Here is a 14,627-nt window from a genome sequence, read left to right on the forward strand (position 1 = left end):
CTAGAGGAAATGCTACATAATTAGGAATTAAAAATACTGTGAAGCACTTAAGAACATTCATTAGCATATGCCATCCTAGCTTAAATCAAATAAAAACCTCTCTTGTGTTGACAAAACAAAAAACTTTAGTCTTCATTTCAGCTGAGCTGAAAATAAATTAGGTGGGGCAATTAAAGGAACATTTTCTACCAGCCTTTCTTGCTCCAAAGACCATTACCATGTACTTGATCTTAGGAAGAGTTTTGTCCAGCAAGTGGCATCTGTTACCTATTATCAGGAGCAGAAGCCTGAAGCACTTCTGCCCACTGCATCTTGGTATCAGAGTTGCTAAGGAAAACACAGTGCAGTTAAGTACTGGCTGGAACAGTGCTTTACTAGAATAGAGAAAAGACAGAAAGATCAGCTTCAGTAGTGAGTGTCAGTTTCCTATAGCCAGCAGGTCCCTCCCAGAAGCCGACACTGGGCAATTGGCCAACACACACCCTTCTTGTACAACAGAAGAACCCCGTCCTCTCCACAAAGGGGACAGATAGGCACTGGGGTTGGCCAGGTGCCATATGACACATGTACTTAAGCAGAACAAAGTAGTACACATTGAGTCTGACATAGGGAAAGATAATTACAGACAAGGTGACAAGTCCAGTGTAAGCTGTAAGGATTCCATCTCTTGGTAAGGAAGTGTTCCAGGCCCAAGGCCCATTCTTGTGCAGCCCAGCAGGGGTCAAAAGACTCCCCATAGTTTGGCTCTTTCATAAAAAACAAATAAAATTAAATTACAAGATGGTCATAGAATTATATGTTAGAAAATACACACAATTATCCTGAGAGTTTTTATCCACAGGGAAGCAACATAATGAAGAGTGAGGTTATAAGATTTAGAATCCATATTTTATCATCTATGGGCAAATTAGCAAACTTAAAATTTTAATTCTCTGAACTTTAGTTTTCTCATATGTAGTAAGATGGAGCTAATACTACTGCTTCTAAATAGTAACTGAGATAATATATGTAAAACCCCTAGCACCTGTCCTAGGACACAGGTATTAAATAAATGCTAACTTACGGGGTCAAACATATGGGGAAATCTGGATGATATTAAGTGCTGCTTTGAATTTCTTTATAAGAAGAAAATTAGCAAATAATGAAGTTGCCAGATAGTTTTATTTAAGTCTTTACGTATCTGAATAATTGGTTAAAAAGCAAATGTTCATCATTTTTAGAGTTGCACAAAAGGAAAGTAACAGGGAAAGTAATGGCTTGCTTGTCAAATACATTTGATGTGGGGCTGATTTCCTTAAATTAAAAAAAAAAAATCTAAGTCTTTGGACCCTGGGGCTCTAAAAATAGCACTTGGAATTAATACTGTTCTCAGATTCATGGTTCAAGGAAGTCACTACATTTCCTTTGTTTCTTGATGCTACAGATTTAACAACATGTTGGTAGAAACATGTAACTTCTCACATGGACTAGATATCAAAAGACCAGTTTGTGTACATAAACTAAACACTGAAAATGAATACATACAGATATTATGGAACTTAAATACAAACTTGTTAACAACTTGCCAGAAGGAACAAAAAACAGTATTAATAAAGAGTGGTCTTTCGCATCATTCTCAAAAATTCTTCCTCATTTATTTCTCCATCCCCGTCATGATCAGCTTCATCAAGCACTTCCTGTAAAATGACATGTAAATAGGATATGTGAAATCTATTAAAAAGGAATAATGATATAAATGAACATTCAAATACCTACTCAAAACCAAATTTTATTTTAAATGTATTTACTAATACAACTAAAGAATATAACTATGAATTATAATAAATTATAATTGTATATAAGTTATATGTGAAGTTATAATTATACAAATAAGTAAAATTTATCTGAAGTTCGTCATCTGTCAAATTTTCCCCTAGTTCCTTAGCAACCCCCTTGATATTGTTTAGTGATATACTTCCTGTATTATCATCACCAAATAATTTGAAAGCCTTCAATATTTCTTCTTTTTCATCTTTTTCACTCTTAAAAACAGAAACAACTAACTGTCATTAGTCTTTCATTTATTTATTTGATTAGTCTGGATGTATAGGTCTTTGAGGTCTAGAACAGCAACACAGCAGGTAGCTGAGCTCTATTTACTGCCCTGACTTTTAACAATGATTCCAATGCATTCACATCTGCCCTCAAGGTATTGAAACTCAGGGTTTATTTAAGTGGAAGAGCCACAGGGTGATAAAGAGAATCTATCTTGTATTAACCTCACTAACTGAGATCCATTTCAAAAATATAAGCTCCAAGAGAACAGGGAGGTTGTCTCATTCAATGCTCCCTAGGATACTGCCTGACAAAAACAGGCACTCAATAAATTGTTTGCTGATTTCAAGGCTTAAAAATGCTGGCCCTGTTCTCTCTATCCAGCCATATATCCTTATTATTTCCTAACAAAAAACCTCTTCTCCACACTGGACAGTCTTCATTACTACCCTGAAAACATCTTTAATCTTGTTATTCCTATCTATCTAAATCCTACCCATCTTTAAAGACCTAGTTCCAATTCTTCCTCTGATTCCTTCAGCCAAAAATTGTAGAAGGCTACTGCTTGTATTTCATTGAAAAACAAAATCACTACTATACCATTTTTACACTCATTATGGCCAAAAAATCTTCAAAACTAATGGTGCCGATTCCTTCTTTGTCAATTTCAGCTATAATTTTTAAAATTTCTTCTTTCTTTGGTTCAAATCCTAAGGCCCACATTGTAATCTGAAATAGAAAGCAAATAAATTATAATAGGCCACAATCTCATTCCTAGCTCTTAAACTACCTATTAATTACTAGGTTCTCTCTTTTTCACTATGGACTAGGCTTAAACCTAGAAAGTCAGGTCAGCAGCCTTAGGTTCCAATCCTACCATGCCATAGGATGTCACTGTCACACGATGGGCTTTGGCCTACTGATTCATAAAACAATAATAAAATGCTTAACAAGATACTGTTTTGTTGATGCAGGCCAGGCATGTACATACACTGCAGGGGTACGTGTCTGCACTGAAGAGATTTTATATCAAGCTTTCAGAAGGCTACTGTTAAAGAAAGATTTAAATATTGCAACAAAGCAATGATAGTTTTTCAAATGTTTTGGAATTATAAGTAATTTCAGAACGTTCAATTCTTTCACATTTCTGGTTCCACACCCAACAACATCGAATAAACCAAAGTCCTCTTTAATTTCTTGCTTTTTGGTTTCATTCAATTTCTGCTGCTCTTTTCTTCCATTGGCCTGAACTTGTGCGACAGTTGGATGCCTGTAATAAATACACATGTGGGTAAAAGATAAACTGTGTAACTGGAAAAAGTACCAGAAGCAGAAGAGTTAATGATGAACTAATTAAATATAATAAACATATTCAAGTATCCTATTCCCTATCATATAATGAACTTCAAGAATTTCCCCCTTTCCCTTTGCTAACATTTGTGATTTTAGTTATTCATATCTTGCTGGAAAGCATGGTTCTTTTTTACATCTTAGGTTTTTCCATCAAATTAGTGACTTTTGATACGGAGAAGAGGCAAAGAAGACATGCTAGAATAGTAGATGTTATGTCAGAAAACAATTGGCCTTACTTGGTATATCTTTTTTTTATTTTATTTTATTTTTGGTTGCATTGGATCTTTGTTGCTGTACGCAGGCTTTCTCTAGTCGTAGTGAGCGGGGGCTACTCTTCGTTGTGGTGCGCAGGCTTCTCATTGCAGTGGCTTCTCTTGCTGTGGAGCACGGGCTCTAGGCACGTGGGCTCAGTAGTTGTGGCTCACGGGCTCTAGAGCACAGACTCAGTAGTTGTGGCACACGGGCTTAGTTGCTCCACGGCATGTGGGGTCTTCCCCGAGCAGGGCTCGAACGTGTGTCCCCTGAATTGGCAGGCAGATTCTTAACCACTGTGCCACCAGGGAAGTCCCTTACTTGGTATATCTGAGCAGCAGTGTTTAAGGCATATTTACTCTTATCTCTGCCTGTATGTCTCATAATAAAATTTATTTTGTGAGACATGGTTGATTGGAACATCATTTCTTTTCCCACCTTCTCACATACTTTTCTATGTTGCAGAGACTGAGAAATGAAAAAATACATTTTCCAGGTGAAAAATTACTCCAGGGACCTGGAGAAGAATAAATGTTGGACCAATTATCCGTATCTGGGGAAGATGGAGGTCATCTTCCTGCTACTTGCCATGTTCTGCTGGCAAGCAAGGTCCCAGAGTTATTCCTGGGATTCTTCTGCAGCCTCATTTCAGTATCTTGTCTCCAGCTCTGGGTTAAGAAGCAGTGGTGGCAGAGACTCCACGACCCGTGTATCTAGACGCCAGCTTCACATATCTGAAGACTGGTTGTGGCAGCATCAGATTCTTGATCCCTGGACTGCAGATACACTCATCTTCAACAGTTCCAGTGGCAGAGTTTGTAGCTCCCCCGGCCAGTTTTTTCAGAGTTCTGGATGTCTTTCCTAGAGGCCCAGGCCCTCCAACGGTTTTAAAGCATCTTATTCTCTGTATTCAACTCATTTCTGGCTAGAGAGTGGTTTCTGTCTCCAACACCGTTGGTAGTAGCGGTTACTGGGGTTGAGGAGGGGAAAAAATGAACTGGAGAACTGCCTTCTGTCTCTAGAGTTATGGACAGTGCGCTTCCATTCGGCGACGAAGGGAGGGGTTACTAATGACAGTCGAGGATCATGAAAGGAGGAGAATAATACATTTCATAAACTAAATTCCTTCCTTGTTCCGGGGAGAAACTTCAGCCCCAGCCCAGCCCCAGTAAGTGGTTGCAGCTTCGCACTCGCCATGTCCCCGACCGGCGCCCTCAACCGGGAACTCGTCGCTTCACCCGCCCGCCGCACAGCCTGACTGTAGTCTTCACAGCCTGCTAGCCGTTGCTAAGGCCGCTCTCGCCGACCTCTCTGCGGCCCCGCCCACACAGGCTTGTCCCCACTGATTGACAGTCATGCCACCCAATGGTCAGAAAAGAAGGTCCTTGAGGCCATCCCCCACTCTCTATTCTCTACCAATAGCGTAACGCTATGCCTTTCCCAGGCTACATTAAGCAGAACTTTCCGTAGGGTTTCTTAGCAATCAGGACTATCCGTTAGCCCAGCTGCGCCCGCGGCGCACTTGCGCAAAATGCGAACCGGAAGGGAAGGTTCTTTCCCCGGGCGTTTTGGCGTCACAGTGCCAGGCAGAACTTCGGGGAACTGAAGCCTCCTGTAGGGATGGAGAAAAGAGCGAGGTTCGTAGCGAGGTGCTTCTACCAACTGCTAAGTCTTTGACGGAGATGTGGGGATATATTGTTTGCTTTTCTAAGCTCTTGGGGCCGGGGGAAGGGATGAGCCTGGTGGGTCTGGTGAATTGGTCCAGCTTCGGTTTACCGGCCGGATTACCAGAGGCGGAGGGGACTGCCCTTACCTTGCGCCGCTAGGCATCCCTCAGCCTCCACAGTGCCTGGGGCTTGGCCTTTAGCGACTTCCCTCCTACTTAGTTCACAGCGATTCTGGCCTGGTAGGCAGAATTTCTTTTTTTTTTCTTTTTTTTTTTTTTTTTTTTGCGGTACGCGGGCCTCTCACTGTTGTGGGTTCTCCCGTGGCGGAGCTCAGGCTCCCGACGCGCAGGCTCAGCGGCCATGGCTCACGGGCCCAGCCGCTCCGCGGCATGTGGTATCTTCCCGGACCGGGGCACGAACCCGTGTCCCCTGCATCGGCAGGCGGATTCTCAACCACTGCGCCACCAGCGAAGCCCTAGGCAGCATTTCTTTACAGGAGGGGTGTGGTGTGGGCACGGGGGCAGTGCGGGTCTTAGGATGCACATGAAGACTCCCTGCATAGGAAAGAGTTTTTACCAGTGTTGTAGCGTTTATTTGCGGGGTTGGACTTTGGACCCACCCATAATCATCATCAGACTTTTCCACGCCCCCGACATTCTCACCCACAGCCGTTCAGTTGGTTGAATCCCAAGATTTGGCCGGTTTTCCAAATATGTCCAGCATAGATCCGCACTGAGTCCGACGTAGGTAGCCTGAAAATCCACTTGACTGAGTAACTGTCGAGATTCAGATGCCATATAACTGCTGTAAATCAAAGCAATTTCTTGGCCAAAGGGCCAGACTTGCTGGTTCCGCCCAGTTCTGAATCTGGTCCGGGACCAGCTAAAGGGTGAAGGGGAAGGACTGAGGTAGTAGGAATGAAGAGGTGATAGTCTCTTAAAACTTCTAACGCTTAATCGCTTACACATCAGGGCTCTTTTTTATGCCTCCTGCAGTGCCTTTATTTTCTAAAAATCATACAGGATTCTCCAACAGTGGATTCAGGAAGAACATTAAGTTTTGCCTAGGTTTTTCCCTTTATCCCACTTAACTCCTTGAAGGTAAGGAAAGAAAAATGTGCAAAGTACGTTCTTGAAGTAGTCTCCCAAGTCACTTTTCCTACTTCAGTTAGTTGAAACATGGCACATTTTCCAAAACCATCCTTTCTTGCTCACATTATATACCAGGCAGACACCCAAGCATTGTAATAATTGATCTAAAAAAAACCCAAAAAACAAAACCTCATTAGGATTCTGGAAAATAGGTAAAGTTATTCTAATATTAGAAGTGATTTTTCTGTGTAAAGTTACCCTAGTGGAAATTTAAATGATGCAAATTCAAGATGGTTCGTGAATTAGGTAAAACAGCCACTTAATTATAGTATATTGATTTTTCAGGCCATTAATCTCACTGAGAAAGTTGCTGTTGATTAGTTTCAAGGACATATACCTCTTCTTTACTACTAATATTAAAGGGTTTTCTGAGACCAGAAATGAATAATGACCAAATATGTAGAAACAATTCTAATTTTTAGGCTCTCCTGGATCAAGTTTGATCTTATGGCAACTAAAAGGCTGCGTAGTGTGTTCACCTGCTTTTACATCATTCTGTGATTTAGGCTTTTCTATTTGGGACATTAACTTCTAGTGAAAATGATTTTTCAATTATAGGCTCAGATTGCAGTTTCTAGGTCTTAGGTAGGAAGTACTCAGTCTTGAAAAATAGCTGTTAGTAATCTAATTTTACTATAGAACATTAATAATATTAATCTGGAAAAATGTTAAACCTATTATCACTCTTAAATCTACTAAATTTATTTAATGCTTTCTACATATCATGTACTATGCCATGTATTGGGTGAGTTTGAAAGGAACTGAGTGTAGAGTATAAAGATGAATGAAAGCAAGGAACCCACAGAGTAGTGGGGGAGATAGGCACAGACATAAAAACAGTATTTTTAATTCAGGGTGCTAAGTGCTTTAGTAGATGTGTGTAGACAGGACTTTGGCAGCCCAGGAAGGAGGTGCTACTTCTCCTTGAGGCATTGGAGGAGGCTGTATCAAAAATGTGGCATTTGCCTTGGGTCATGAAAGATATGCCAAGGTGAAGAAAGTGTAGGATATTCAAATCAGAGTATAGTATGTGCGGAAATGAAAGTAAATGTATGTTGTAGTGTGACTAGATCATTGGGTTTATAAGGAAAGGTGGAAGATGAGCCTTATAAATTAGATTGAAGTCAGATTATGGGACACCTTTACCTAGGTAAAGACTTTATTTTCTAAGATGAATAGTTGTTTTAGGCAGTGGAGTGATCCGATTAGGTTTGTGCTTTTCAAAGATAATTCTGACAACCATGTGAAGGAGGAACCGTTTTGGAAGCAATTAAAGGGCCTCAACCAAGGCAGTGCCAAATAGCAATCATGTCGACTCCAGAGGTGGTAGAACCTTAAATTTATGGTGGAGGAATACTGACAATGGCATCTGTTTAGTCTTATTTCAGTTCTGTACTTAAATGTAAGATAATAAATGTGGTGAAAACCACATTGTCAAATATTTATTGAGTACTTGCATTGTGTCAGACAGTGTTATCAGTATATGGGATACGTCAGTGACTAAAACTGCCCTTCTGGGAATTATATTCCAACAGAGGGACATAGTCAATAAATAGTAAATAAATAAGTAGAGTATGTACTATTTTATAAGGTGATAATGTTGTGGGAAAAGAGAAATTAGAGCGAATAAAGGGAATCCAGAATGTAAAGGGAAAAGAGGAGTTTGCAGTGTTAAATAGGATGCTCAGGATAGGCCTCGTTGAAAGGGGGAGATTTGCATAATTATATAAAGCTGTTAGAGCTTCCCTGGTGGCGCAGTGGTTGAGAGTCTGCCTGCCAATGCAGGGGACACGGGTTCGTGCCCCGGTCCGGGAAGATCCCACATGCCGCGGAGCGGCTAGACCCGTGAGCCATGGCCGCTGAGCCTGCGTGTCCGGAGCCTGTGCTCCGCGGGGGGAGAGGCCGCAACAGTGAGAGACCCGCGTACCACAAAAAAAAAAAAAAAAAGAGTAGCTCCCAATCTCCGCAACTAGAGAAAGCCCACGCACAGCAACAAAGACCCAACACAGCCATAAATTAATTAACTAATTAATTAAAAATAACAAAAGTAGAAGCAATCCAAATGTCCATAAACAAAATGATAGCTACCTACATACATACATAAAAAGGAATAAAATACACATACTACAATGTGGATGAACCTCAAAAACATTATGCTAACTGAGGGGGTTGGAATGAATTGGGAGATTGGGATTGACATATATACACTATTGATACTATGTATAAAATAGACAACTAATGAGAACCTACTGTACAGCACAGGGAACTCTACTCAGTGCTCTGTGGTGACCTAAATGGGAAGGCAATCCAAAAAAGGGGATTTATGTACACATATAGCTGATTCACTTTGCTGTACAGCAGAAACTAACACAACATTGTAAAGCAGCGATACTCCAATAAAAATTTTTTTAAAAACATTATGCTAAGTGAAAGAAACCAGACACAAAGGGTCCCATATTACATGATTCTATGAAATATCCAGAATAGGTAAATCCACAGAGACAAGAAAGCAGCTTGGTGGTTGCCAGGGGCTGGGGGGGAGACATACAGGGAGGGACTGCTTAATGGCTACAGAGTTTTCTTTCGGGGTGATGGAAATATTTTGGAACTAGATAAAGGTAGTGGTTGTACAACACCGTGAATGTTCGAAGTGCCACTGAATTGTATCCCCTAAAATGGTTATGTTATATGAACTTTACCTCAATTTTTAAAAAAGACTAAAACCATAAAGCTTTTAGAAGAAATATGGAATGTCCTTTGTACTCAGGGGTAGATGAAACTTTTAAAAATAGAACCCAATAACCATTAAAAAAAAGACAAAAGGACTAACAAAATAGATTGCCAGGCAGTATTAAGGGCCACTTGCAGTGTGGAGTCATGAACTTAAAATGCCACCAGTCAGTGTGGTTGTGTGTGTTTTTCTGTTTATTTTCGGCCGCCCCAGGGTAAACATGGAGTAGACAGAGTTGGATTTCATCAAGATTAGTGGCTTTGCAAGGTAAGATGAACCAAAAGAGAGACAAGGAATTTGAGAGTCTGTGTACAAGAGAGTGATTATAATCCGCAAATGGGAACTTAAACTGGGTAAGTAGAGAATTGATAATATGGGATGGAGGACAGCAAAAATATGGTAAGATAAGAGAGCTGTAAGACAGGATGGGTCTCAGCATTGTTGGAGTCTAGGGTATAATTTGATGCTGTCCAGGGATATACCTGAGTATATCAAGAGTTTTATTTTTATTTTACAGAAGTGAAAGTTTCACAAAAGAGGTTTTGAAGCTGAGTTCAATTTGTTATATGTTTTCTTAGGCTGTACTGGGTTTTCTCCTTAGTCCTTGAAAGGCTCTAGGAAGCTACTCTTGAGCAACAGGTGCTGTGGCTTCCTGCTGATCCTAAGGTGTATCTGGAACTGTGGAGCTCTTCAGAATCAAGGATGACTTCTAGGCATTATAGGAACAAATTTACCAGTGCTGTGGCCAGCATTAGAAGAAAAGCAAAAACTCCGAGAGTTGTTTGCTTTTTGATATTTTGGATTTAAAAGGTTGTGGTAAAAAGTATGCTTGCGGGACTTCCCTGGTGTCCGGTGGCTAAGACTCCGCGCTTCCAATGCAGGGCGCCCGGGTTCGATGCCTGGTCAGGGAACTAGATCCCGCCTGCTGCAACGAAGATCCCGCATGCCACAACTAAGACCTAACGCAGCCAAATAAATATATATAGTTTTTTAAAATATTAAAATATGTGTATATATGTACTTGAAGAATTATAAAGTCTTAGAGTTGGAAAAGAAGTGTATGTTATCTACAGTTTTAGCTGTAGTGCTTTAAGAGCCCATACCTCACAAGACAGGTTATTTTATTACAGATAGCTTTTCAATTAGAGGGTGCTTCGTTAAAAAGTTCTTTCTATTGGGCTGAAGTTTTTGTCTTATAACTTCTTCCTATTAATTTTAGATGTGAATTCTGAAATATTACCTGGAAAAAGTCTAATTGCTCTCAAACTTCCTTTTTTTTAATTTAAATTTATTTATTTACTTATTTATTTATTTTTGGCTGCATTGCATTTTCATTGCTGCGTGCGGGCTTTCTCTAATTGCAGCGAGCGGGGGCTACTCTTCGTTGCAGTGCGCGGGCTTCGCATTGCGGTGGCATCTCTTGTTGTGGAGCACGGGCTGTAGGCGCGTGGGCTTCAGTGTTTGTGGTGCACAGGCTTAGTTGCTCCGTGGCATGTGGGATCTTCCTGGACAAGGGCTCGAACCCGCGTCCCCTGCGTTGGCAGGCGGGTTCTTAACCACTGTGCCACCAGGGAAGCCCTCGAACTTCCTTTTAAACAGTACTTTTCCCCCCTTTATATTCTAATCAATAGCTAAATCCATCCTTTACCTCCATCCCTCTTCCACATTTCTCATCTAGATAACCATGGCCGCTCTGCCTTCTGTCTGGCACTCATCCAATCAGTTCTCTACACTGTTATCAGAGTGGTAATATATCCAAAACACTAATAATAAATAATAATTTTAATATTACTTAATTTTATTTTTAATATTATTCAGTTTTATATTATAAATGTATTATTGTTATTGCAAGTACTCATAAAGCACTATGTGCCAGACACTGCTCTAAGCAGTGTACTCATTTACTCCTGGTAATAACCCTATGAAGTAGATTCTGTTACTATCCTCATTTTTCAGACGTGAAAACAGGGTAAAGAAGTTAAGAAACTTGCTGAAGGCTACACAGTTAGTAAACAGTAGAGACAAGTTCAAGCCCAGACTTCTAGGTTCAGAGTACATGCTTTCAGACACTACATCAAGCTGTTTCTTCTTCTCCCCCCCCTTAAAGCACTTCCATGTTTCCCGTTATAAGTAGGGTCAGGTTTGACGTGGCACATACTGCCCTTCACGATCCAGCCCCTTTCCTCTTCTAACGCTTCATGTCCTACTATTCCCCACTACTTGCTTTATATTCCCGTGAAACTAAATTACTTGTATTACCCAAGTACACTGTGTTTTTGTCACATATATGTGCATTTACTACTACCTCCTTCAACTTGTTAATTATTTTTTCAAATTTTAATGCTGTATCATTGCACTGACCATATTTAATGGAAACTACATATATCAGAAACTCCTCGAAGGCAGGGACTGTATCTTGCTTTTCTTTTATTACCATGAATTGCACTGAACGAAGTTCCAAGTTTTAATTTTATTTGCAGGTGATGATTCATGGTGATGGCTTGCAGGGTCATAAACAAAAGAAGGCACGTGGGACTTCAGCAGCTTTCATCGTTTGCAGAAACAGGAAGAACTTTCCTAGGCCCAGTAAAATCATCCAAATTTATTATAGATGAAGAGTGTCGTGAAAGTGTGTTAATCAGTTCAACAGTAAGGCTTCTTGAAAGTTTGGATTTAACCAGTGCAGTGGGACAGCTTCTCAGAGAAGCAGTTCAAGCACAAAGTAACACTTACAGAACTGGAACCAGCACTCTTTTGTTTCTTGTGGGTGCATGGAGCAGTGCTGCTGAAGAATGTCTTCATTTGGGTGTCCCCATGTCATTAATAGTGTCTGTAATGTCAGAAGGCTTGAATTCATGCATTGAAGAGGTAGTTTCCCTTCAAGTACCTATCCAGTACAATGTATTTGACCGTATGGTTAACACAAAGACATTTTCTGGACCTGAAACATTTAGTGTCGGCGTATACCCTTTTCTCCAAATCCCTTCAGGTACTGGTTTGATACAGAAAGAGCGTGCTCTCAGAGATGTTGCCTCTCAGTCATTGGCCATTTACAGTCTTTCTGGGAGACCTGTTAAATCACCTCAACTCGTTAGGTCTCAGGATAAGGTTGAAGCAGATGAAAACACATCACAAACTCCTCAAACTCTGAAAAACAGTCTGCTTGCAGACACCCGCTGCAGAAAGTCAGTACTAACCCACAGTAGACATTTTAGTAGGACAGGTAATAATCAATGGATAAGCAAACCAGATGGAGTTCTAGAACAACTTAGTGCAGCTACTCCCAAGACTTACAGATGTGATGATTTGGTGGAGTTGGAGGTGGGCTTGAGTCACGGAGGTCTCAGCAGCATGAAGTTAGTAGACGAAGCAGTACGGCTACAATATCAGAACGCAGGTATGCAACAAGGCAGCTGTACAGTGCCATTTCTTTTTGACATTTCAAGAATCTTCACTTGCTGCTTACCGGGCTTCCCTGAAACTTTTTCTTGTGTCTGTCCAGGATATATCACTGTTGTATCAATATCTAGTACTGCTCTGATCAAGGAATTGCAGAATCAGCCTATTCGGGTTGTTCTTGTTGAAGGTGATCTCACAGAGAATTATCGCCACCTGGGATTTAATAAGTCTGCAAGTATTAAAACAGTATCAGAAAGCTTGAAGGTTCAACGAGATGGCTCGGAAGAACTGTGGACAGATCATGTGTTACAGGTATTAATCAAGTTCAATGTGAACCTTGTCCTGGCACAAGGAAATGTGTCTGAACGCTTAGTTGAAAAATGCACAGACAGCAAGAGGTTGGTAATTGGATCAGTGAATGGCCATGTAATGCAGGCTTTTGCAGAGGCTTCAGGAGCAGTGCAGGTGACCTACATTACACAAGTGAACGAAAACTGCGTGGGCGGTGGGGTCTGTGTGACCATCTGGAGAAGCATTCCCTCTGATGCTGCAGATGAGATCAACAGAATGGCAATCATGTTAAGAACAGAAGGAATTAATTTGGTTACAGTAGTGCTGACTAGTCCGGTCACTGCCCAGGTGCAAACCAAAGAAGATACCTTCTGGACGTGTGCCTATCGTCTGTATCATGCTCTAAAAGAGCAAAAGGTCTTCCTTGGGGGTGGCGCAGTTGAATTTTTGTGTCTTAGCCATCTTCAGATTCTTGCGGAGCAGTCTGTGAATAAAGGAAACCAAGGCTGTTCAGGATGGCTTCATAATACTTCCTCTTGGCTGGCCTCATCTGTGACACAGTACAGACCGACTGTGCTTAAACTCCTGGCAAACGGATGGCGCAGATACCTTTCAACTCTCCTGTATAACACTGCCAGTTACTCGTCAGAATTTGAAGCCGGCACATTCATTCAACATCATCTACAAAATGCTACAGACTCTGGCTCTCCTTCATCTTACGTCTTGAATGAATATAGTAAACTAAATAGTGGGATTTTAAATTCAGACATTTCAGATAAACTGGAACAGATTCCAAGAGTTTATGACATTGTTACACCAAAGATTGAGGCATGGCGCCGAGCTTTGGATTTAGTACTGTTAGTTCTTCAGACAGACAGTGAAATTATCACTGGACTTGAACAAACGCAGATAAATTCGCAGGAATCAGAGGGCTTTTTATTTTTGTAGTGTTATTGGCTAAGTCTTTGGAAAATAATCTTTGGTAATATGTCGTGCTAATAATAAATTTTCTAGTAGCCAAGTTACAGTTTCTAAAATGCCAGCTTTTACCAAGAGAAAATAATTGATGTGTGTCAATAACTGTACAGAGTCGGAGATTTCACCCTACTTACAATTTTGTTCTCTGTTTCTATATTTTTATTCTGTAGCTGGACATGTCTCTTTTTTTAACATTTTATTGGAGTATAATTGCTTTACATTGTTGTGCTAGTTTCTGCTGTATAAGAAAGTGAATCAGTTATACGTATACATATATCCCCATATCCCCTCCCACTTGCATCTCCCTCCCACCCTCTTTATCCCACCCCTCTAGGTGGTCACAAAGCACCGAGCTGATCTCCCTGTGCTGTGCGGCTGTTTCCCACTAGCTATCTATTTTACATTTGGTAGTGTATATGTCAATGCTCCTCTCTCACTTTGTCCCAGCTTACCCTTCCCCCTCCCCATGTCCTCAAGTCCGTTCTCTACCTTTGTGTCTTTATTCCTGTCCTGCCCCTAGGTTCGTTACAACCTTTTTTTTTTTTCTAGATTCCATATATATGTGATAGCATACTGTATTTGTTTTTCTGACTTACTTCACTCTGTATGACAGACTCCAGGTCCATGCACCTCACTACGAATAACTCAATTTTGTTTCTTTTTATGGCTGAGTAATATTCCATCGTATGTATGTGCCACATCTTCTTTATCCATTCATCCGTCGATGGACACTTAGGTTGCTTCCATGTCCTGGCTACAGTAAATAGAGCT

At 40.8% G+C, this 14,627-nt stretch overlaps 2 protein-coding genes across 6 annotated transcripts in view; one reads left to right on the plus strand and one right to left on the minus strand.

Moving 5' to 3' along the window:
• BBS12 (Bardet-Biedl syndrome 12) overlaps positions 1-14,627 on the plus strand; it is a 72,791-nt gene that overhangs the window by 20,228 nt on the left and 37,936 nt on the right. For 3 of the 5 annotated variants that reach the window (XM_029235512.1, XM_029235513.1, XM_029235515.1), the window contains 2 exons: positions 4,105-5,276; positions 11,669-13,901. In XM_029235512.1, the coding sequence (XP_029091345.1) occupies positions 11,679-13,826 (2,148 nt within the window). In that variant the 5' untranslated portion in view covers positions 4,105-5,276; positions 11,669-11,678 and the 3' untranslated portion in view covers positions 13,827-13,901. Of the gene's footprint in view, positions 1-4,104; positions 5,289-11,668; positions 13,902-14,627 lie in introns of those variants that run through there. The other 2 variants (XM_029235514.1, XR_003795614.1) reach the window with 2 other exon arrangements.
• On the minus strand, positions 289-4,047 carry LOC114902466 (centrin-4-like). Its single transcript, XM_029234723.1, is given in 6 exon segments — positions 289-1,682; positions 1,890-2,021; positions 2,635-2,763; positions 3,163-3,256; positions 3,258-3,304; positions 3,961-4,047. Coding segments are annotated over 6 exon segments (585 nt in total). The 3' UTR covers positions 289-1,586.

This window comes from Monodon monoceros, unplaced genomic scaffold (assembly GCF_005190385.1).
Source record: "Monodon monoceros isolate NGI ecotype Baffin Bay Population unplaced genomic scaffold, NGI_Narwhal_1 Super_Scaffold_20, whole genome shotgun sequence".
Lineage (NCBI taxonomy): Eukaryota > Metazoa > Chordata > Mammalia > Artiodactyla > Monodontidae > Monodon > Monodon monoceros.